We start from the raw sequence: 22,504 nt of genomic DNA on the forward strand, positions 1-22,504 counted from the left end.
TGTATTCTGGAAGAAAATTTTGTTTAGAAGTAACTCTTTGTGGGGCGCCTGGGTGACACAGCGGTTAAGCGTCTGCCTTCGGCTCAGGGCGTGATCCCGGCATTATGGGATCGAGCCCCACATCAGGCTCTTCCGCTATGAGCCTGCGTCTTCCTCTCCCACTCGCCCTGCTTATGTTCCCTCTCTCGCTGGCTGTCTCTATCTCTGTCAAATAAAATCTTTAAAAAAAAAAAAGTAACTCTTTGTGAACTTTTTTTTTTTTTGAACTTTAAGCACCTTTCACAAGCCACAAAATTGCTCTTTCCCCTCACTTGAGAAAACTTCTTGTGTACCTGCCTTTCTTTCGCATGTTTTCCATAATAATTCCAGCTCATAACTTTACATTTTCTTTTGTAGCCGCCGAGATGATATGGAGTCATTAGGATATGTTTTGATGTATTTTAATAGAACCAGCCTCCCATGGCAAGGACTAAAGGTAAACAAGACTCCCGTTACCAGTGATTTGTTTTAAGAATAAAAATACATATTGGAGATGAACTCCTAAGATCACTTTCAAATGAGGCTTTCTGAGAGTGAATTTATTTTATTTTTTACCTTTTATTAGGGAAATAAAATCTGATCATTTTAGCAAGAATTAAGTTAATGGAATCCCATAGTCAGGCCTAAAGAACAGTTTCCTTTGGGACACTAAGTAGGTACCCACTGTAACCAGTAGTTTTATCTGAATGGAAATGGACATGGGCTAAATAAAGGTGGAGGCTTTCTCAACTTGATGTATTGCCAGTATGTTGAAAATGTATACTTTTATGCTTAGTAAAACTGGTTCTTCTAGAAATACTAGCTATCTTACTTAATTATCCTAACATTCGTTTCTATTAATTAGGAGTTTCACCTTGACTTTTGTGTCTGTTAATGATAACTCACCGTCCTAGAATTTAAAGGCTATTTTGATACTTTATTGGTCCTTTAATGGAAAATGGTCCCTGTATTTATTGAGTATCTGTGAACTAGACAGTTGCTCGGTGCTTGTGTGGGTAGCTCTATCCAGTATGAATCATTTTTACATTGGAAAAATATTTTGACTTCCCTTAATAATGTTACTAAATGATGCGAACTGTTTTTGGTATTGATCTACTTATACCTTTGCCCTTGTGTCGAATATGAGTTGTGAAAACTCATTTCAGATTTAACTTCACCCATTTTTACTTAAATCATGTTCTTGATAGACTCACGCATTCCTAACAGCTGAACATGTTTTTAAAGTAGAAACTCATATAAAAAGCTAACAGTTTGGGGGGGGGGTATATTTTGGTATATTGTACTTTGATTTATTTTAGGTTATGATTTCTCTTGAATCTCAAGTTTACATTTATGACTGGTGGGTTAAACTAACGAGGTTCTTCTCGGTAGTATTGAATATGTGGTTTGATTCTTATTTTCTACAGGCTGCAACAAAAAAGCAAAAATACGAAAAGATTAGTGAAAAGAAGATGTCCACTCCTGTTGAAGTTTTATGTAAGGTGAGTGTGCATGATGGCTTTTTTTTTTTTCCAATATAAATAATCCAAGAAGTTTGGAACTTTTTAAACATCCTGTTAGATAGCTATTTACCATTTTAAATGTGTGTTTTGATAATTCTAAGTATCTTTAAGAGTGGCTTGAACATATGGGTCATTTTAAGTAAGCATTTTATGTTTCTGGTTTGTTTGGGCCCTATAATTTGTTAAAAATTAGAGGAAGAAGAAGAGGGCAGGTAAAGTTTTCTAGTGGAGCCTTACCAACTTATGAAAAAATTAGGAAATATTCTCCTTATCCCGAAACTGGTGCTGGTAAAGAAAGGATATTGACAGTTGTCAGATCACAGCAATCCAAAATAACCACAATAACCAGTGTCCAACAATATAGATGACAGTTTGAGTCAGGCTCATTTCCCTGAAATCTCAGACGTTGTTCAAGAAGCCTGTAAGTTGAGAATGGAGAAGTAGCTGTGTCATGATGGATAACGATGGTCTTTTCCATTGAAAGAAAACCACACGGTCATCTCTGAGACAATTGCATACTTGAAATTATTAGGAAACACTATATATAGTTGGGTGTTAGAACATGGTGTTGAAACAGTACTTTGTGGAAGGGGGAGAGGTGATGTTTTTATGTCTCCCTGTCACAGATTTGCTTTTCCCTTCTCTAGATCTACAGTAAAGGAGGGTTTGGGTTGGGTAAGAGACTATCATCTTTTCTGAGACACTCTGGGGACTTGTTTTAAATTACGAAATACATTTTAGGTCAATGAATAAAATGTTTATGTGTTGTAGTGTACCCAAATAACTTTAAAATCTGTATACTTTAGGAAGTAAAACATGTTTTCTGTACACGACTATATCCATGCAACATAATGGTTCATTTGGATTACTGGAAAAGTCAGCCATTTTTACAGGAAAGGAAAGGGAGGGTTAGTACATTATCTGCTTCAGGGTCATGTCTTACTTTTGACCTAGAAATAATGAACTAGGTCTCTCTGGATTAGCCACATATAATTGATCGAGGCTGTAGTGAATAAGGAATATTAGTATTACTATAAGGTAGTGAGATTGTTTCCAGTCACCATGGTCCACTGGTAACTACTTACTTGATATCTGTAATACTCATGATATTGGTAGTTTTCTTTTGTTAATAAGGTTTTGCCTGTTCTCATAAGGTAGCCATGCATGAAGTAAGCTATTTGACCTTTAGTTGTAGTTGTTTAGCTCCATTTGTAATACACATAAAAGCAAGTTCATTTTGGTATATGCTGTTTACTATTAATACAGACCATGAATGTATATTAAAAATTTTAGTCATGTTAAGCATTTAACTAAAATGTACAGTGTATTTATCACTTAAAAGGTTTTAGCTGTCCACTCTTGAACAGTGAAGTAGCATAAAAATTAAATCTGTTTATATCTGTGCAGTGAGTAAAAATAAATGTTGCAAGTATGTCAGTTGTATCCCACCTTAACCTCCTGCATGTGAGAAATTTCTCAAAATTTGAAGGTTGTGGGAAGAGACTATTTCTTAGCTTACAGCCCTTCACATTCACATATACTCGAGGCAGAGTGTAGGGGTTTTTGTTAAAATTTTTTGCATTTCTACATTTTTGCTGGCAAAATCTTTCGGTGGTTAATATCTATAGGCTTAAAGATGTTTTATATACAGTTTTGAGAATCTTTCCTAAGAAACTAAGAATGTAAAAAGTTTATGCCTTATGTGTACTTACTAATATTGTTTATGAAAGAAAAATTTTAACCGCTTAAATGTCCAGTTATAGGGAACAAGTTAATATGGTGTATTCACTGGTCTGGATATTATCCAGCCATTCAGAAGCTTATGAAGAGGTTGGAAATAACACAGAGGGATAATTGCAATATAATGTTAGTGGAAGAGCAGAATATGTTAATATGCAGTATAGTAACAGTTACAGAAAAAGAAAAGGCAAACTCAATCTGTTCGTAGGACAAAACATTGGATTGATCTGTATCACAACAGCGGTTGCACTGTATGTTTGTACTCTTGGTGATTTTACTTTTCTGTTTGAATAGGTATATTCTCTTACCCCAAAAACAGTAATTACAGAGTTGGGGAAGAAAGCGCATGTTCACTGTCCTGTTGCGGTAAAGATCCTTACTGGCCTCCATTTGGTCATTTGTTCATTGTTGCCATTGAATTATTTGCCATTGATAAAATGATAACAGGTTGGATATCCAGATTATTTAAGAACATAATACTGTAGGGAAAGGATCCATGTTTCCTCTGCCAATATTAAAAAATGTACATGATGTGGTGGTCAGGATTTATGAGGATACCAAGTCATATTATACTTAGTTTAGTTCTCAGATCTTATGGCAAAGTAGTGAAACACTCTTCTCAAAAACAGTTTTTACTTGTATTTAAATACATTTATTTTTCTGCCTTAAATAAATTTTTTTGTTTTTTTACTTTGTGTTTTTAACTCTTGAACTTGTAGGGGTTTCCTGCAGAATTTGCCATGTACTTAAACTATTGTCGTGGGCTGCGCTTTGAGGAAGCCCCGGATTACATGTATCTGAGGCAGCTATTCCGCATTCTTTTCAGGTCAGTTCTTCAAGTATTCTTAAGACTGTAGTCTCTAGTGAGGGAAATGGGTTAAATCCATCCAACGCATCTGTTCTGACAAGTAGCAAATAAAAGCAGGTTTAACCCATATGAATAACATATTAAGAAACTGAGTTTGGAAAAAAATAATGTAAAGAAAGAAACTTGAGTTTGGCATGTTTCCGTTGTGGTGCAGATGTGCTTGAAATTATTTTAGTTTGGGATGGAGAAACAGTTGACTCAGACTCCAAGTAGAATCTAACTTTTCCACGATAGTTGCCATTCATATTAGATAGAAATGATTATTGGTGGCCCTTGTAACTCTCCAGCTTTGCTACAGAACCCTATTAACAAAATTAACAGCAGTTAAAATAGATAGTTATGTGATCTGTGATTGTGTGGAGGCAGGCCTCAGACTCTAGGGTTCCCAAGGTGCAACCCAGAATTGGTCTCGAGCAGAGGGGGAAATAAAGTACATGTGGCCCAAAATCTTAGTTGGAAGAGGATACGAATTGGGGGTAATTCTCTAACCCCAGAAAAGTCTTCCTTTCCAAGCCAGCAGCTTACACATCTCCTTCACAGGCTTTCGTTCATATGCTTACTCTGATTTGTTCTTAGAAGGTACCTCCTATTTGGATGGTTCCCTAAATAATTGACCGCTTGACACTTCATGTTTTTGTTGTTGATGCTGCTGTTCATTCCCACTCCCTGCCTCTTTCAAGAAAGTATTAAAAGCAGCTTCTTTCTGAAAGATGAGAATATTGATTCTTAATGAATATATCAGACCGAAGTGGTGACACCATTTTCCTTCAGTTGTGACTTGTAAAAAGTGGAATTAATGAACTGAACAGTTAAAAAGTCATGTATATGGAATGAAGTCTTTTAGAAGCTACATACTTACGAGAAAATACTATCATGTCCTTAAAAAGTATCCTTACTGTCTTGAAAGCTCAGTAGAGTATTTAACTAGACTCTATTATTAAAGGATTAACATATATCATTTTATGTTTTCCAGGACCCTGAACCACCAATATGACTACACATTTGATTGGACAATGTTAAAGCAGAAAGCAGCACAGCAGGCAGCCTCTTCAAGTGGGCAGGGTCAGCAGGCCCAAACCCCCACAGGCAAGCAAACTGACAAAACCAAGAGTAACATGAAAGGTTAGTAGCCAAGAACCAAGTGACGTTACAGGGAACAAATTGAACAAAAAATTGGGTAATTCATTCATTTCTAACAGTGTTAGATCGAGGAGGTGGTTTTAAAATAAGTAAAAATTTGGCTCTGTGTTTTTAAAAAAAGACGTCCTTGGAAAATTTGACTACTAACTTTAAACCCAAATGTCCTTGTTCATATATATATGTATATGTATTTGTATATACATATATGTGTGTATATATATATATATTATATCATTTCTCTTGGGATTTTGGGTCATTTTTAACAACTGCATCTTTTTTACTCATTCATTAACCTTTCCAAAATAAACATTTGGTGTTGGGAATATGGTATAATCAATCAATCCAAAATCCTAGACCTAACACTTGTTGATTTTTAATAATGAATCTGGTTAGCCATGGTATTTGGACTTTCTTTCAGACTAACAGTGTTAAGATTTTTTTTTTTTGCATGTTAATGCTTTAGCATTTAAAGTGGAAAATTGTGAACATGATCTAATTTCAGAGGTGAGTCTGGCATTGCCCCCGAAGTGTCTATCTTCTCAGTTGCAGAGCATCTCATTTGCGCTCTTAAATGCTCAAATAACTGAAAAGCTCGACACATCTTTCCTACTCAAAAACCAGATCTCTCTTTTAGTTGCTATTTAACTATGTAAGATTCTTAATTTCAAAACCGTTCTTTTGTTTTGGGCTTTATTTTATAAAATCTTGCAAATACTCAGGGTCTGGGGGTTCATTGTGGAATTGAATCCTGCAGTTAGGCTTTGCAAATTGAAAAGAAAACTGGGGCAAATGCCACTGAACTGCTAGTCTATTTCCTTTCTGTCTGTGGCACTCTTGGTGCTACTGAGGAGTAGAACTGTTAGGGCACAGCTCCATTCTTGTCACTGTTGCCATACAGTTCGACTCCTGTGTTTCATGGTTTTTGTTTGTTTTTCTTTCTCCCCTTTCTGGGGCTTACCTCCTGATACCTGCCTACTTTCTGGAAGTGGTGGGCAGGTAAGGTTTGGTCTTCAGTTTCTAATTATTTAATTTCTGAATGACTGCTCTAGTCTGAATTTAGTCTTCTTTGGTCTATATTTTTAGGATTGTATTTTAAAAATTTTGTGATTTAAAAATAGACTCTAATTTGAGGATACTTTTCAAGAAGTATAATTCACTGATGTCATCCTCATCCCAGCAGCTCATCTATTAGGAATGAAGTTGAGATTCTTCTCTTCCATGTTTCTGTATTTGGGAAGGATTCATAGTTGAAGGCTTAATGTAATGGGGTTTCTTAGATGATGAAATTTCAGCTCAGGATAGCAAACACTAATGCTTGCCTTTGCGTCTCAGTTGGGACTTAGTTGTCCCTTTTGAGTGTTTTAATCATTGTATGGACTAATCACAGTGCCAGGCTCTTAATGAGGTAGGTTGCTAGCTGGTGTCTCTAAGAAATGGTCCTACCAATGTAATGTTCTAAACTTAGCACTTGATATACCTGACATTTGTAGAGTATTTGCCTTTTTCATAAAATGAAACCAATTTTTGCCTATAGCTAGCTGGGATAACAGGATCATCACGAGTTGCAGTTTCTAGAACTAAAATTAGATTGAAATCTCATCTGACTTCAGGCATTTCATTTCATTTCACTTCAGGCATTCAGCAGCTTTCAGAAAGAATTCCCTAATTTTGAGTTAGTTCCATTGTTAGTTTACTGTGTGTCCCTTTCTCAATAAACAAGCAGAATTTTTATCCTGCCTTATCTAGGTCTTAAAGATGAGAAGTTGGATCCACTGAGTTAGTATGTTTCCTTGGAAAGAAATTGTAATTAAACTTAAGTTTAATCCTTAATTTTGTATTGTAACTATTTTTCATAAAAGCAAGTTAAAAATCTTATAAGGTGTTTGGGGTACCTGGCTGGCTCAGTCAGTAGAGCATGTGACTCTTGATCTCAGGGTCATGAGTTCAAGCCCCACATTGGGGGTAGAGTTTACTTGGGGGGGGGAGGAAGAAGAAAGAAAAGAAAATCTTACAAAATTTTCATAGCAGTGTTAGACCCAAGGTTTATACAAATTACGTAAACACCAACTTGTAAAATAAGAATTGGACTTTCCATAAAACGTATCACTTACCATTGATTACTTTCAGAGAAACATGTTGAGGTAGTATAATTTGATTCCAAGTGAACTACTGCTTGCTACTAAAATGTGCCATGCCACAGAATACAGACAACAAAGTTGTATTTGATCTTTGACTTCTGGAAAACATTTATTTTGGTTATAGAGCTTAGTGCCCCGAACAAATATCACATGAAACTCCCTATGTGTAATGCTATGAAAGTATATAGCAGGTTTGAGAGTGGCATGAAATGAGTATGGGGAGCCTATTTCCCTAACACCAACCCCATTATCTGTGCCATCTGTTAAGAAATCTTCTGTGAAGTCTGGAGTTTGAAGACAGTCGCTCTAGGTTACTTTTTTCCTGATTACAGTCTCTACTAAGGGTGTTTAAAAGCATATTCTCTCAGGGTCCACTACAGTCGTTTTTTTATTCAAGGAAGAGCTGATGCAGCTCAGTTCTTTGCTGATTCCAAGAAATCCTTTCAGTGATGATATAATAGTACATTTTTCTAATTAAAATTTTAGAAGATGCTTTTTAAATACATTCACGGAGTAATACTCTGAGGTTTTCCACAGAGAACTGAGTTTCTTAAATGAATCTTGAGCAAGTAGAGCTATATATTGCAGGAATATCTATTCCTGAAAAAACCCCAAATGGTGGTATCAACTAACCTATTTTATATTATTATTTCTATTTTTTGAAAAATTTATATCAAGTGTTCCTTCCATGGAAAAGTGTAAGTTGTTTCAGCAGTTCACTAAGAATGTCCAAAGACTCTTTAAAGTCTGCCTTACTCAGCTAAGATGGGCTTATTACATGTGATAGACTTCTTTCCTAATTATTTTTCTAAAGAAAAGATCTTTTGAAATATTCCATTCCAAAGCCCATCAAAAGACTAAGAAACAAGGCGTTTCTCGTAAAGCACACTATGATCTCTATTAATTTGCAGTGCTCATGTGCCACAAGATTAGAATTACTGTTTTTATACATATTAAAGAGAAAAATAAAAGATTCACATCTGAGGCACTTTGAAATTCATTTCACATTCTTGTCTTCAACTATATGTAATTATCAGGAAAGTACTTTTCAAGACATTTAAGAAGTACTAAAGGAAAAGGAAATATTTTTAGGATATTCAGAATGCATTTAAGGTCACCATTTCCTTAGTTGCGGTGAGAGATGGGGAGAATTTTGGAAGGTAGTGAAGCCAAAGTTGGATCCTCACATTCCTTTTCTCATCATCTTAATCCATCTGTTTACTATTCCAGCCATTGATACTAAGTGTAGTTTTATCATAATATATGTAGATGTCAAATTGTTGACAATCAAAAGATAGAAATATTTTCCATCACATCCTCCTACCATGTCCATGGTCTTCCTTGAATTACCTTCCAGTATTTACTGGGATTCACTTACCATTTATGTCTAGCTTAACTTTTTCTGACTTCACCAATTGCTGCTAGGAACGTGGCTGGTCACTCAGCAACGTAACCCAAATCACAGGGGAAGACCTTGAAATATCTGGAGACTGATCTTCTCTGAACACACTCAATCTAAAGAAGTGCCAGGGACCTGCATCTGCTTGCTGAAATTTTTGTCAGCTTTTTTCACTTTGGACAGTACAACTGAAGAGAAGAGAGTTCAGTCACCCAACAGGAAGTGAAGAGAAGTGTGCAAGAATTGATCCGTGGTGATCTGAAGCCCACATCTCCAAGGCTTGCTGGACCTATCAGAAACTTCAGCTTGTCAGATTGGATGAAGGGGTACCACACAGAAGACCTAGAAGAGTACAGCGTTGCTGTGACTCAGTGGTGTATAATGCAGACCATCCACCAGTTGGGGAAGGAATCAGTTTTAACAGGTATTTTAAAGTTTAACAACCTCAGAATTCTTTAATAGGGAAGACAAAAGAAATCAGGTCCTTAGTCTGGTTTTTTTAAAAGGCAGTTTAGCAGTAATATGTATCTTGTATACTTAAGTTGTCATTTATTCATAGTGATAAAAATAAAACCTGTTTTCTTTCCTTCCCAACTTTTAATACATTTTTAGTTTAGTTAGGTAGGAAAAATTACTGTAGTTGTTTTTGTTTTTCTTCTTTAACTTTTATAGTGCCAGTCCGATTCAGAATTGTCCAAGCTTGATTCTGATTTTTTATGCAACCAAAAAACCCACACAGGCATGTTGTAGTAAAGTTGACTGATAAATGACATTGCATTGTGAAGATGAATCTTGTCTTCAAACTACTTTTAAAAAGTTACATTTTCTACTCTGAAAGAATCCAAAAATTTCAAAAGCCCATCACAAACTTCCAAGCCATACTATTATACAAATAGCCCTTTGAACTAGTTTGTGGTTCTATTAAAAAAAAAAAAAAAAAATCAGGGACATCTGAAGTGAATTCACAAATAAGAGCCAGTATATACTCTTCAGATTTTGGTGGACTAAGGGGGTAGAATCTCATTAATTAAATAAATACAAACATTTTTTCCCTTTTGCAGATTTGAAAAGAAACTTAAATGTAGCTATTAACTCAGTGGTCCCAGTGATCATCCAACTCTGTTTTAACTTTGTTTTTTCCTCTTTTTTAGGAGCAAAGGGATCCATTCCTTATTTTAACTGTTGTTGCAGTGAAGATGGATTTTGGGACTTTTAGAAGCCAGAAGCCAGGAGAGACCACCAAAACAGAAGATAAAAATCAAGAACTCATGCACACTGGGAAAAAGCATGCTTAGTACTTGAAGATTGAATGTTGAATACCTGCTGAATGCTCCCATTGAGATTTTTCTTAAACTTGCAGTAACATCTTAGGACAGTTCACTGGAGAAACATTGATCCCTGGGCGGAGTATCCTACCATTGGCCAATCTGGAGTTTAATATGGATTTGACTGCTCTTTTCTACCAGGAATATTTTTAGGCTAGCCTTTATCTGATCCCTAAGCAATTGTAATCATTAACTGACCCAGTAATTCTAAAATATCAGATTAAAAGATGAACATATACAATTCTTATCTAGATATAATTTTTATCCCTATTAAAGACGCAAGAGTTTTCTATATTTCGAGTGACAATATAACAAGTTTTCTTTTTAGTTAGTGACAGTGGTTTCCATTTTAAAGTTGTTTGGATATTCAACATAGTAATTAAATTGTTCAGTGTAATGTAATTGCATAGCAAGCTATGATAAATCATTGTAGTAGTTGCGTAAACATTTTTCTTTATCATATTTAAGAATAATTGCGGGACTTCAAATGGTCATCAGGGTAAGGGTTATTTCTCTTTAGCTAATTCATAGTTTTAATCTGCTTTATAATACTCTGTATTTTAACATTGGAATTAGATTACAGAATATGGTCTTTAAATTTTATTCAGGTTTGGTTTGACGGCCTTTTCTTTTTATAGCTTACCTTGGTATTTCTGTTTAGGAATACACACCAAATAGATAATACTCCGTGTGGTGAAGTACATTTTCAGAAAGTTTCATTGTTCTTCGTTTTTGACATTTGTTTTATGAATTTAGTACGTGGGTAGGCAACAAGGTCTATTTTGTCCCTACTCCGTTAGTGTGGGGGGAGAGAGAAGTGTATGACACTTACTTGTTTGTCCTCAGGTCTTTAGCCCAATATATTTTTAAGTGTATGAAAATGACTTTCTGCCCTCAAATGGAAAAACTCCTGGTTAGCAAGTGAGACAGTATTAACCAAGAAATGATGCATAAATGTCTGGTATTATCCTGGAAAAGGGGGGCATACGTGCATGCAAAGTAAATTATAGAAGCATATTATTTATCCCACAAAGCCCATTGGAGATGGTCCAACAAATATTTGAGAAGCACAAAAAAGAGAGAAGTTTATGATTAACAAAAACATGGTTTCAGTGCTAAATAAGTGAGAGATGGGAGTGAGCTAGAAAGAGCTATAATGAGGCAGGTATAAGAGTTGGCAAAGGAGTGCACCAAGGGTCATGGACACCTCGAAGGATGGCTGTTGGTGAGAGGAGGAGGTACTGATGGGATTTTCACATTGTTGAGAAGTAGGCATATTTCCTTTCTGCCTTTAGCAATAGATAAAGCTTGTATGTAATAAAGATCATCATTTCCTCTAGTGGTCTGTAGCCACAGATGAAACATGCAGCTATTATTGCCTGAAGCTGTCTTCTATTCAAACCTGCCTGGATGTGGAAGTCTTAGAGTCTAGTTACATGGGAGGAGGGTAGTGTTTATAGGGTGGGAAGGCTTAAGAAGTAAATAAAGCCAAAAAAAAAAAAAAAAAGAAGGCCTCACTTGTTTATATTTTCAAATCTGGGGCAAAGCCTCACCTTTTTAATGTAATTGATGGAAGTAAAGAATTTTGAAAGGTATATGGTTTCTGTATAAAAATCATATACTTACCAGGTTTGTGTTCTGTGGAATAATTCAGTTATATGTTGAATACATTTATCATTAAAGTGTATTGTTCCTTACTTGTATCAGAATAATGTGCAGAAAGGTTCCTGCACATAGTATGATTAAAACATACATACTTTCTTAGTTTTTAAGGCAAAGCAATCTATTTTCCATTCTTTTGCTAAATATTTGAACACATAATATGCTCTAGGTACTCGAGATACGGAAGTAAACAAAACAGGCTCATTGGAATCACCAGTAATTCTCTAGCTTGAGAATTGTATGCTGACTGGGAAGACTGATTTCACTGTATACTACTCCTACCTAAAGGCATCCAGAATAGAAAAGGTTTTTGTTGTTTGGAAAAATTGAGCTAGTCATTTTCAGATAGATGAAAATAACACGAGTCACCATTCTAAAGTAATTATTAGCTCAGTTTCACCCAATTTCCCAATTTTGGGTGTAGTTTTTAAAAAATATTTTTTAACTTGGAATTTTAACATTCTTCTTTCTCTTTTGATTTTTTTTTTTTTTTAACAGGTTTCTAAGCATGAATCAAGGAACAGAAGAAGCAGAGCAGATGATCGGAGCAGCATTTGTTTCTCCCCAAATCTAGGAATTTTAGTTCATATGTACACTAGCCAGTGGTTGTGAACAACCATTTACTTGGTGTAAAGAACTTAATTTCAGTATAAACTGGCTCTGGGCAGCATTGGTGATGCCGTGTCCGAGTTGTAGCCGCTGTAATTGTGAATATTAACTGAGGTAGTGAAACATGGTGTCCAGTTTTCTATTGCATTTTTTCAAGTGGAAAAGTTAACAATGGTTGACACACAAATTGGTGGAGAAATTGTGCATATGCCAATTTTTTTGTTAAAATCTTTTATTTTGAACTATACTGCTTTGAGATCTCATTTCAGAAGAACGGCATGAACAGTCTTCAGCCACAGTTGTGATGGTTGTAAATGCTCACAATTGTGCATTCTTAGGGTTTATCCATCCCTGGGGTTTGCAAGTTGTTCACTTAAAACATTCTTAAAATGGTTGGCTTCTTGTTTGCAAGCCAGCTGATATGGTAGCAACCAAAGATTCCAGTGTTTGAGCATACGAAAGACTCTGCCTGCTTACCTGTGCTAGAAATAACAGCATCTAAAGTGAAGACTTAAGAAAAACTTAGTGACTACTAGATTATCCTTAGGACTCTGCATTAACTCTATAATGTTCTTGGTATTAAAAAAAAAAAAGCATATTTGTCACAGAAATTTAGTTAACATCTTACAACTGAACATGTATGTATGTTGCTTAGATAAATGTAATCACTGTAAACATCTATATGATCTGGGATTTTGTTTTTATTTTGAAATGGGAGCTTTTTTTGTTTACAAGTTCATTAAAAACTAAAAACTGTTTCTGTAAGGAAATGAGATTTTTTTTTAACAACAACAAAAATGCCTTGCTGACTCACTATGAAATCAAAATCTCCCCAATTTTTTAATAGACTACTTCAAGCCATTTGTTACATACTATTCCTTTGCAAATCATTTTAGATTTAGTGTTATAACTTTTCCTCAGATTTTTTTATTTAAATTTTTTTTTTTTTTTTTTTGTCTGAAGGGGAAAGGCATTCTTTTCATTTTTCCTTTTTTAGTGACTTGCAGGCACAGTACGTAGCGCTGCAGCTGCGGGGCCTGGCGGTGGGACTCCTGCAGCCTCAGACTACACAGCTGGACTGATTCTGAATAGGAATGAAAGCGTTAAAGGGTTTAACTACCATTTTGTAGTTTTTCTTTAAATTCCTTGTTAACTGGAGTTGAGCAGATGGATTCTTAACCTTGGAGAGCATCCCACCGGGTGAGGTTCATAGGATTGCTGACCCTCCCTAAGCCCCTGTTTTTTCCCTCAGTTATCTGCGCTTCCTCTCAGTCTTAAATGCACTCTTTTCTTGCCTCTCTCTGACCCAAGAGAAAGAAAAACTTAATTGACAGTAATTCTTTCAATAGTGTAATTTATTCATTTATAGCATGTCAGGATAAATTAAAAGACCCTTTGTCTGAAAATGCTGCCAGAAGCCTGTTGTGTAAATGTAGGTATTTTGTAAAAAAATAACCTTGAAATTGTACATTGACACATGTTTGGTCAGATCGTGTCAGGTTTAAGTTGTTTTATTTCTTTTTTTCTTTTTAAAAACTACTTTAGCAATAATTAATCCCGTGATTACCACATTCTGCTATTAAAGGATCTGTTAGCACCATCACGCTGCAGAAATCTTAATGAGTGCGAAACTTTTGGGGTAGGCAGCTTATTTGTTTCTTTTCTATCCACCCATGTCAGTTAAGGTATTTGTTTCTTGACTAATAAACCCTTTGATACTTTTAGCCAGAAATCAGTCTCATAAAGCTATTTTTGAGTATAGTTTGTGTAAAATAAAAATGTTTAGCTTTGGTAATAACTTTTCCAAGCTGAACTCCCTCTAGCAAGATATTTTTCAGTGCTTTTATTTACTATGCACTTAGACTATGCACTTTTTCTGAAATATTTTTGTAACACTTAACTTTTTTGTATTTTTGCCATTTGAAAAGGTTGTGGTGTAGTTGGTCTGTAATTAAGTTGCAGATTTAAAACTGCTGTTAGCTTTGTAAATCAAAATATAGGTGTTTTTGTCCTGGTATATCTTCATTCCATCTGCAGCTGGAGCTGGAATCCCATTGATCTTCTAGCTACCATTCATTTTCTTCACAGTTCACAAAAGAAGAATGTGAAATTCAGTGAATGCTGTTACTAATCCTGTCGGGAGATGAATCTCATTTCACCAAAATTAAATTATGTTTTTCCACTAAAATGATGATACAAGTTGAAGACACATCACTCTGAAATTGGAAGACCTCACCACTTAAGGCTCCGCAGTGGCTTACCCAGCTGAACTCTAGGTTACTACTCTTTGTTCACCCATTGGGGGTGCAGTTTTTTTTAAATGTTGGGAGATGGCCATTCTAACTACTGTTGAATGTCTCTGTTTTGGGAAGGTATAACAAGAAAATAAAAAAGAATATATATGAAGGGAGAGACTGGTTATCTCCTCCCATATGGTTGTGCTCATGCTACTATGGCCTGCAAATGACATTTTGGAGGTTTGTGTTTACTATTTTTTCCATCAACAAATAGCAAGAGATTTTCCTATTTCTACTAGTCCTTGCAACACAATTAAAATGTTTGAAGCAGAGAATACTGTAATGATTATAAACTTAATTCCATTGTAATAAAAATACCGAACAAGATTTTAGAACCCGAGGCAATAAGCTAGTGTTTCCTAACATTTGCTGAAATACAGAGAATGGGTTCTTCTAGCTTGAGTAGAGTGAACCGTGGGACTTGTAAGAAGGGTGCCCTAAACTCCCTGGTCCTGAAAATAACAGTAGTCTGATACAGCCTCTTCTGGAGCAAATGGATATGTAGCAATATTTAGGTTTTCTCTGTTGTTAAATGGGTAATCATTTGATCAAAATGTGAGGTCTGTATGAGGTGTAGCAAGGTGTCAACAGTTTATCTCAGGTACGCGGTCCCCTTTAAAGTGAGACTGTGACTATACCTTGACGGTTTGTGTACTTAATTTTTTGAAATGGCCGGAGGTGGTGATGAATCAAGTAAGTTGATCTAATCAGGCTGTGCATTACCAAACAGTACATTGTTGAAGTAAAATGACTGGTTTTCTGAAATGGCTTGTTAGACCAGTTTTGAGGACATAGGCAAAAGAAAATGTTGAGCAATAGGAGAGCTGTTAGACTTAGCTGTCCGAAGCACATTTCAAGTTGTGGTCAAGCAGCATTGTGTCTTGCTGAGACTGTGGACCCACAGTGACTAGAATTTCACAATGAGAAGGAAAACTTGGCAAGTTGGAGAGACCTGGGAATTCACATTTCATTCGGTGGTTTGGTCTCAGCTCCTTTTCAGCCTGGCAGGGTGAACTGGTTCATTTTACCTTCTCCCTTTACCAAACCAGATCCTTTGAAGAGGTTTTTTGAGGAACTAATAATGTTGGCTACTGTGTACACCTATCTGGATCAAAAATTATAAAGACATGTTATAATGGTTTTAAGTACTAGGAGCAGTTCATTGGTGTCCGTACAACCCAAGGCTGGAGCCAGAGCACCTGACTCCTTAAATGACTGAATGGAAAGAAGAGCAAGGTGGAGACGGATGAAGTGTTGAAGTGACCAGTAGGTTAGATCCATGTCCTTCACAGGCCAACCGGAGTATGTATGAGTTGTAGTTAGAAGTGTAGACAACTGTAGGAGCAGCAAATGAAAAATCTGGAAGATAGGACTAAGTATGGAAGGGAGAGAACAGCTGCAGGACCTTTAGGGATGGATACAATTCAGGTGCTCTTTGGAAGGATCAGAAAGCACTCTGACGTATCAAATGGAGGTTGGCAACGCATTTAAGCTCTGGGGAGACCAGGGCCATTCCGTGAAAGCAAAAGGGCTTGGGAAACCTGTGAATAGGAAACTAACCTATTCAGAGAAGTCCAGGTAAAGAGGCCTTTACAATTCACTTTAGCATAGAGAATCCCCTTCCCTGGGGGAGGATTAGATTATCCATTGGTAGTGAAAAAAAGATAGTGTGGAATCTGCAGGTTATGCTCTATTCTGTCAAAATCATGAAAAATACTGAAGCATCTTACTGAAGGAGACATTTGAGAGGAATTTATGCTTCAGGTCCAGATCTCAGTTCTCCCAACATGGTGTCTTATTTGGAAGAAGTGGGGAGAGATTCCATATTAGGATGAAATTTAACGGCTGTATGAAACTGCTTTGTTACGCCTCGAAGCCACTTTTGTCTATAGTAAAATTTAGGTGTTTATATATGCATTTCTTTGATGCCGTTAAAGATTTGTTAGACTGGTAGGGAGAGAGTCTTAAGTAGACTGGCTGAGTGCGCGGAGCCTGATGCTAGACTCAATCTCCAGACCCTGAGATCAGAATCTCAGCCGAAACCAAGAGTCAGATGTTAACCTGCTCCACCGAGGTGCCCCTTCGATGCTACGAAAGATGTTAATACAGGGGCCCCCGGCTGGCATAGTTGGTAGAGCATGTGGCTATTGATCTCTGGATTGTGAGTTTAAGTCCCATGTTGGGCATAAAGCTTCAAGAAAGTTAATACGGGTTGTTTTAGCTTTATTCTTGATTTAAGAAAATTTTTGTCCGTTTTCATTGATAAGACCATGACTTAAACAGTTACCGCCAAATATCATGGTTCAAACATCAACAAGGCCAGAACTAGGTCCTCTCAGTGAACTGAATCAATACCGGCAGAAATAGCCTGTGTTTTAGGTGGGCCTCTCGTCTACAAGGTGCTGTTTAAGCTTTTTGTTTCTGTTACTTTGGTATCATTTATTAAGCACCTGGCTGGCTTGGTCCTAGAGCACGCTATTCTCCATCACCGTTGTGTGCGTTCAAGCCCCAGGCTGGGCATAGAGTTCACTTAAATTGCAGGAATAGTACGGTGATTCCCCATTGTGCTCAACATTGTTTGCAGCGTGCACCTTTATTGTTTGTGTATCTTCTCTTTAAACGTGCACTTTTAACATTTTAATTTTTTTAGAAGGCGGGGGTGGGGGGATCCTAAGTAGGCTCTGTGCCCAACACAGGGCTCCATCTCACAATCCTAAAATCATGACCAGACCGGAAATCGAGTCAGAGGCTTACCTGACTGAGCCACCGAGGCGCCCCTGTACCTAAATATTTTAATGTAGATTTGTTTAGGAATAGACATGCTCATATTAACCTTGGTACAATTATCAAAATCAGTACATTTTAAGATGGACCCAATTTTCTAGTCCAGCCTGTTTTCATCAGTTATCCCAAGTGTTTTTTGTAACACTCAAATTGTCCACGATCAAACACAAGGGCCATTTATTGTACTTAGCTTTGTCTGTGTAGTGTTTTTTAATTTGGAACAGTTTCTCACCCTTTTGTCTTTCATGACTCCTATTTCACGTGTGTTTTATTTTCCAGCCGTGCTCACTGAGGGCCTGGAACCCGTGCTACTACAGTAGCAGTGAGCACACTGAGTACCCAGATCTTGATTTCTAAATGCTGAAAGGAACCATGGCTCCTTAGAAAAATTTCCAACTTCAGGGCTGGGGTAGAGAAAACACAAGATGAACCTGGAACATTCTGTTGTGCCAGAAAGGAAATCTCAAATGATGAGTGCATGTCAACACTAGAGCCACTCAAAAGCTTCTTACTGGCCAACTGTGTATCAAGTAGATGAAAGTATTGGTTACAGAATAACGTGAAATGTTGATGATTTCTATATTCATATAAAAATGGGGAGAAGGGAAAGCTTTTAGAATATCAGCTAAGAAAACTAATGCATTTGAAAAATCATTTTACGAAAGGGAGAAAGTGCAAGTTTGATGAGAAGGAACATTCACATTGTCCTAAAAGTATTACTTGCCATGTAATAATATGCGTTATCTGCCAGGGGACATTCTAAAAAATACATAACCTGGACATTGAGTTGGAAAGGTGGTGTGATCGTCCCCATTTTAAAGATTGAAATACTAAGTTTCATAGAGTGTCTTGTAGAATTAAGGAATTTGAATCCATATAGAACTTTACAGCTGTCAAAATAATGTGCAGCATCTGACTTCATCCTTCTAACAATCATGAAACAGTTACTATTCTTCCCATTAGAAAAAAATTGAGTAGGGATGCCTGGGTGGCTTAGTTAACCGTCTGCCTTTGGCTTGGATTGTGATCCGAAGGTCCTGGGATCGAGTCCCACGTTGGGCTCCTTGCTTAGCGGGGAGCCTGCTTCTCCCTCTGCCTGCTGCTCCCCCTGCTTGTGTCTTCTCTGACAAAATTTTTAAAAAAGGATTGAGAAGAGGATTACTCAAGATGTGGCATCTGTTAAGTTTTACACAGCCAGGCCCCAAATCTGATTTCCTTTAATTTTTATATGGTTAAACCTGGTGTCTTTCCCTTTTTAAATTTTATCACCATTTGAAAACCAAAGGCTGCTAATATTAACCATCATTTATTGAGTGCTATATGCCAGGCACCTTTCCAAGTATGTTACATGTATTAATTTGCCCAATTGTCACAGCTTCCCAGTGAGGTAAGTCCTGTCTCCCTTTTATACTTTTGTGGGTCCTGAAGCACATGGCTGCAGGGGGTACTTCCATTCTCTTGGATTCTCAAACAAGAACTTAACTTCCCCCTTTAAAATAACTTACTATGTATCTTTAAATTAGTATCAAATAGGATGGCATCCTAGGAGTTTAAAAAGCCCAAAACGATGTCGTAGAAGGTTTTCATAATTCATCTCTCAACTTGGGGTGTTAGTAGAGTTTGCATTTAGGACCAAATAACTAGATCTTGTTTTCTTCGGTCTTTTAGCAATCAGTTGATGGAAGTGAATCTAAGAAAATGTACAATTGTGGTGAAATTACACAACCAAGACTAGAACCCAGGCCAAATTTTTTTTTCCCTGGTCGCACTCGCTATTAAACCAGAGCAATTCTTTTATATATTGCATTTATCAACCAGCTTTTACCTAGTTATCACCAAGTACCTCATCCGGTGCTAATGATAGCAAGAAGAAAATGGCAGCCAGTTTTGCTACTCACCAGTCTTAACTGAAAATTGAAATTGGTTTTTTGAAGTCACTTTAAAATGATTAAAATTTAAAATTAAGTATCAGTGTTGGATAGTGTAGATACGCTATCCATGTCTAGTGACGAGTGGAATGCATTAATAAAATTGCATTCTGTTAGAGAAATTTGGTCAAGTTATTTTTTCTTTGAGGTGGTGAATGTTTCCTGTATGTTTTGGGGGCATTTTCATGTAACCAGGTTTGTGTAGGTTATTCTCCCCGCAGTACTGTAGTGCTTTTATAGCCTGATAATGGCATTTATAGAGTATAACATCTTAGGTAGAAAAAATGTAGCCCTTTCTCAACATTACCATATTAAGTCTGCAATGTTGCTGATCCAGAGAAGTAGTTTGAATAAGCACTGGAAACCGTTTCTGTGGGGTGTCAGGCAGCCATACACTGGTTCTCCGCCAGTGGACAGTGGCGCAAATCTGGGTGGTGATGAAGCGGTGCATTAGATGTTTAGGATTGGGAGAAAGGGGGAGGGGGGTATTTTTAGAAACTGCTCTCAACGTTGCTAAGTAAATATTTTTTATTAATTGCAGAACTGGTGTGCACTGTGGCAACATGCAACTCCATTAAGACTAATGTTTTAGTCTAGGTTTAGAAGCACAGTAAAACTAAGCCTCTAGATGGTGGGTGTATGTGCGCGCATGTGCGAGTGTGAGGATAAAGACCAAAAAACATGAAAATATTCTTGACTATTAACATTTTTGACCATCCCGCCCCCTGCAAAATGGTGAAGAAAGTGTAAATTGCTGCTGCTTTATCTTGAATTTTATATAACAACTGTGTATGGGTTTTTTTAAAGCCTGTGTACAAAAGTGCAAGTTGTGCACAAACAGTAATAAGGATTAATTTTACTCACAAATAGATTAGCAGCTAAAGAGTATTTACTGAGTCTCTTAAGTGCCAGGCACTGCGCTACTCCCTGGGAATTCAGGAGCGACAGTTCCTGAGGCTACACAATATGGGATGTTACCAGAATGAGTGCAATACCAGTGAAGCAGATGGAAGTCAGAGGAGATAATCTCTGCATTGCATTTTCAGGGATGAGTAAGATTTCATCAAGCGCAGGAGACTCCTCACTTTGAGACTAATCCTGGAGAAATGGTAGCCACACACCCTCACGTGAATAACTTAATCTGGCTAAATACTCCTTTAGCAGAGAGCCAGCAGTGTGCGTGCTAGAGGCTCACCTCTCACAATGAGATTACCTGAGTGATATGTAAGCTGCACGTAGGTTTTTACAAAAAAGTTGAAATAATTCAAAACTAAAGACAGTTGAACTGGAGTACAAGCCCTTGCATTGCAGATAAGGGGGAAATCTGAGCACAGTAATGATGAGAAAATGACCTCATGTGGTAGGGGCAGAAGAGGAAGACACGGTGTGGGCAAGTCCAAGCAGCAAGCATAAACTGAACTTTAAGGATAAAGGTGTTGAGCAGGGGATGTTGGGGGTGGGGCTGAGATAAGGTGGTTTTCTGAGCAGACAGCAGAATATCCTCAACCCCTTGCATCAATCCCACGCCTGTCCACAATGTCACGTGAGTGGTGCTAATAGTTGCTACAATAACCTGAATTGGTGGAGAGGGTTAGGAGTCCTTGGGTCCTGCTCCATACTGAAGCAAGTCTTGTTGGGTTTCAAGGCTGATAAGCTGCCCCAGTGGGATAAATGTATTCAATGTCTTCTTAGGTGCCATTTGTCTGTCTTCAATTTCTATCTTTAGAGGAGAATATGCTGTGTTTATAACTGAACATCAGGAAAGACAATATCGTACATTAATTTTATTCTGAGTGTGTACTGTCACCCAGGAGAATATTAAGCTGAATGGGGGATTTTGCTGCTTGCAAAATCTGGAGATACCCAATGCTCTGCTTTTTTGTCTCCAGATACTATATATGGAATGGTAACAGACTAAGATGGGTAAACAGAATAACAATACATGGAAAGTAAAATCATTGAAGCTTGAAGTTGTGATCTTCCTTTGGAATAATACCCTGTTCGAGGTCACAGAGCTGATTAGCAGCAGGGCTAGGAAAGAATCCAGCTGGAACCCTTTTGCCACTAAACTGCTACTCCAGGCACAGGGCAGTGATTGTCATTAGTATAGTTCTGGGGACCAATAGCAGTATGTGGGAACTTGTTAGAAATACAAATTCTCATGCCCTGCTCCAGACCGACTGAATCGAACTCAGGATGCAGCCCAGCAATCTGTGTGTTAAGACTCCTCAAGGGATTCTCCTGCTCACTGAAGTTTGAGCAGCACTGGCAAAGGAGAATGAGACCGAATGGGAAGCAAGGAAACCTGGGAAGGCACCTGGGTGTAAGACCTATGATTCGTTTCCGTTTCCTCACCTATAAAAAGGGAGTAACCCCTAGATAGTCACCCTGCTGGTGGCTGTGAGTATGGAATGAAGTCAGAGACACCGTATAGGTAAAAAGACTTGCCCCGGACAAGGGAAAGCGGAAGCATTCTCTTCTTAGTTCTTAGTTCACAAAAACCGATTATGTGCGTCTCTTCCCAACTCTGATTTGATGGTGTGTTGGTAGCTAGAAATGAGCTGTGGTGGGAAACTGGAAAACCTGGTATCCCAGGACTTTCCTGTTTATCTACAACAGGTTCCAGATGACAAATCTCATCACGTTTCTTTGTCCTAGTTTGTAACCCTCAGAACTTGAATTAAAATTACTTATTAAATGATCGACATAAAATCCCTCTAAGTTGCAAACTTTTAAAAAATGTTAATTTGGGGGGAAACCTGAATTACACGTGTTAACAGGACTTCATTTTCTATCAAAACCCGTTATCCGTGAACCCTGTGCAGCCCCACATTTTGTGTAACTTGAAGGCATAGGGTCGGAAGTACCCCAAGCCAGAGAAGTAGATTGTTAAGTTGTCACCATAGTGACCATAGATCGTTGAAATCCCAGGACTAGGTGAGCTTTTCCAGACTCCATTTTGATCTGCAGGTGAAGAGTGTCGAACACACAACCCCGGGGGCACACAAAGGGAAAGGATAATGAACACCAAAGAATAGGAGTCCTCACAAAGAGGGGCACCCTGAACGTCAGC

General features: G+C 37.4%; 1 protein-coding gene across 5 annotated transcripts in view; it reads left to right on the top strand.

Annotated features, from left to right (window-relative positions):
- The window catches only part of CSNK1A1 (casein kinase 1 alpha 1), a 47,715-nt gene extending 32,883 nt beyond the window's left edge, over positions 1 to 14,832 (top strand). The window contains exons 6-11 of one of the 5 annotated variants that reach the window (XR_569088.2): positions 397 to 475; positions 1,446 to 1,520; positions 4,001 to 4,107; positions 5,123 to 5,271; positions 8,853 to 9,250; positions 9,978 to 11,658. Coding sequence is in view for 3 of the 5 variants with exons in the window: in XM_040630426.1 (XP_040486360.1) it covers positions 397 to 475; positions 1,446 to 1,520; positions 4,001 to 4,107; positions 5,123 to 5,271; positions 12,312 to 12,319 (418 nt within the window). In the remaining 2 variants the exon portion in view is untranslated. Of the gene's footprint in view, positions 1 to 396; positions 476 to 1,445; positions 1,521 to 4,000; positions 4,108 to 5,122; positions 5,277 to 8,852; positions 9,251 to 9,977; positions 11,659 to 12,311 lie in introns of those variants that run through there. The other 4 variants (XR_005834853.1, XM_040630427.1, XM_040630426.1 and 1 more) reach the window with 4 other exon arrangements.
- Positions 14,833 to 22,504: the final 7,672 nt, after the last annotated feature.

The sequence above is a fragment of the Ursus maritimus genome, unplaced genomic scaffold, assembly GCF_017311325.1.
Source record: "Ursus maritimus isolate PB19 unplaced genomic scaffold, ASM1731132v1 scaffold_15, whole genome shotgun sequence".
Taxonomy (NCBI): Eukaryota; Metazoa; Chordata; class Mammalia; order Carnivora; family Ursidae; genus Ursus; species Ursus maritimus.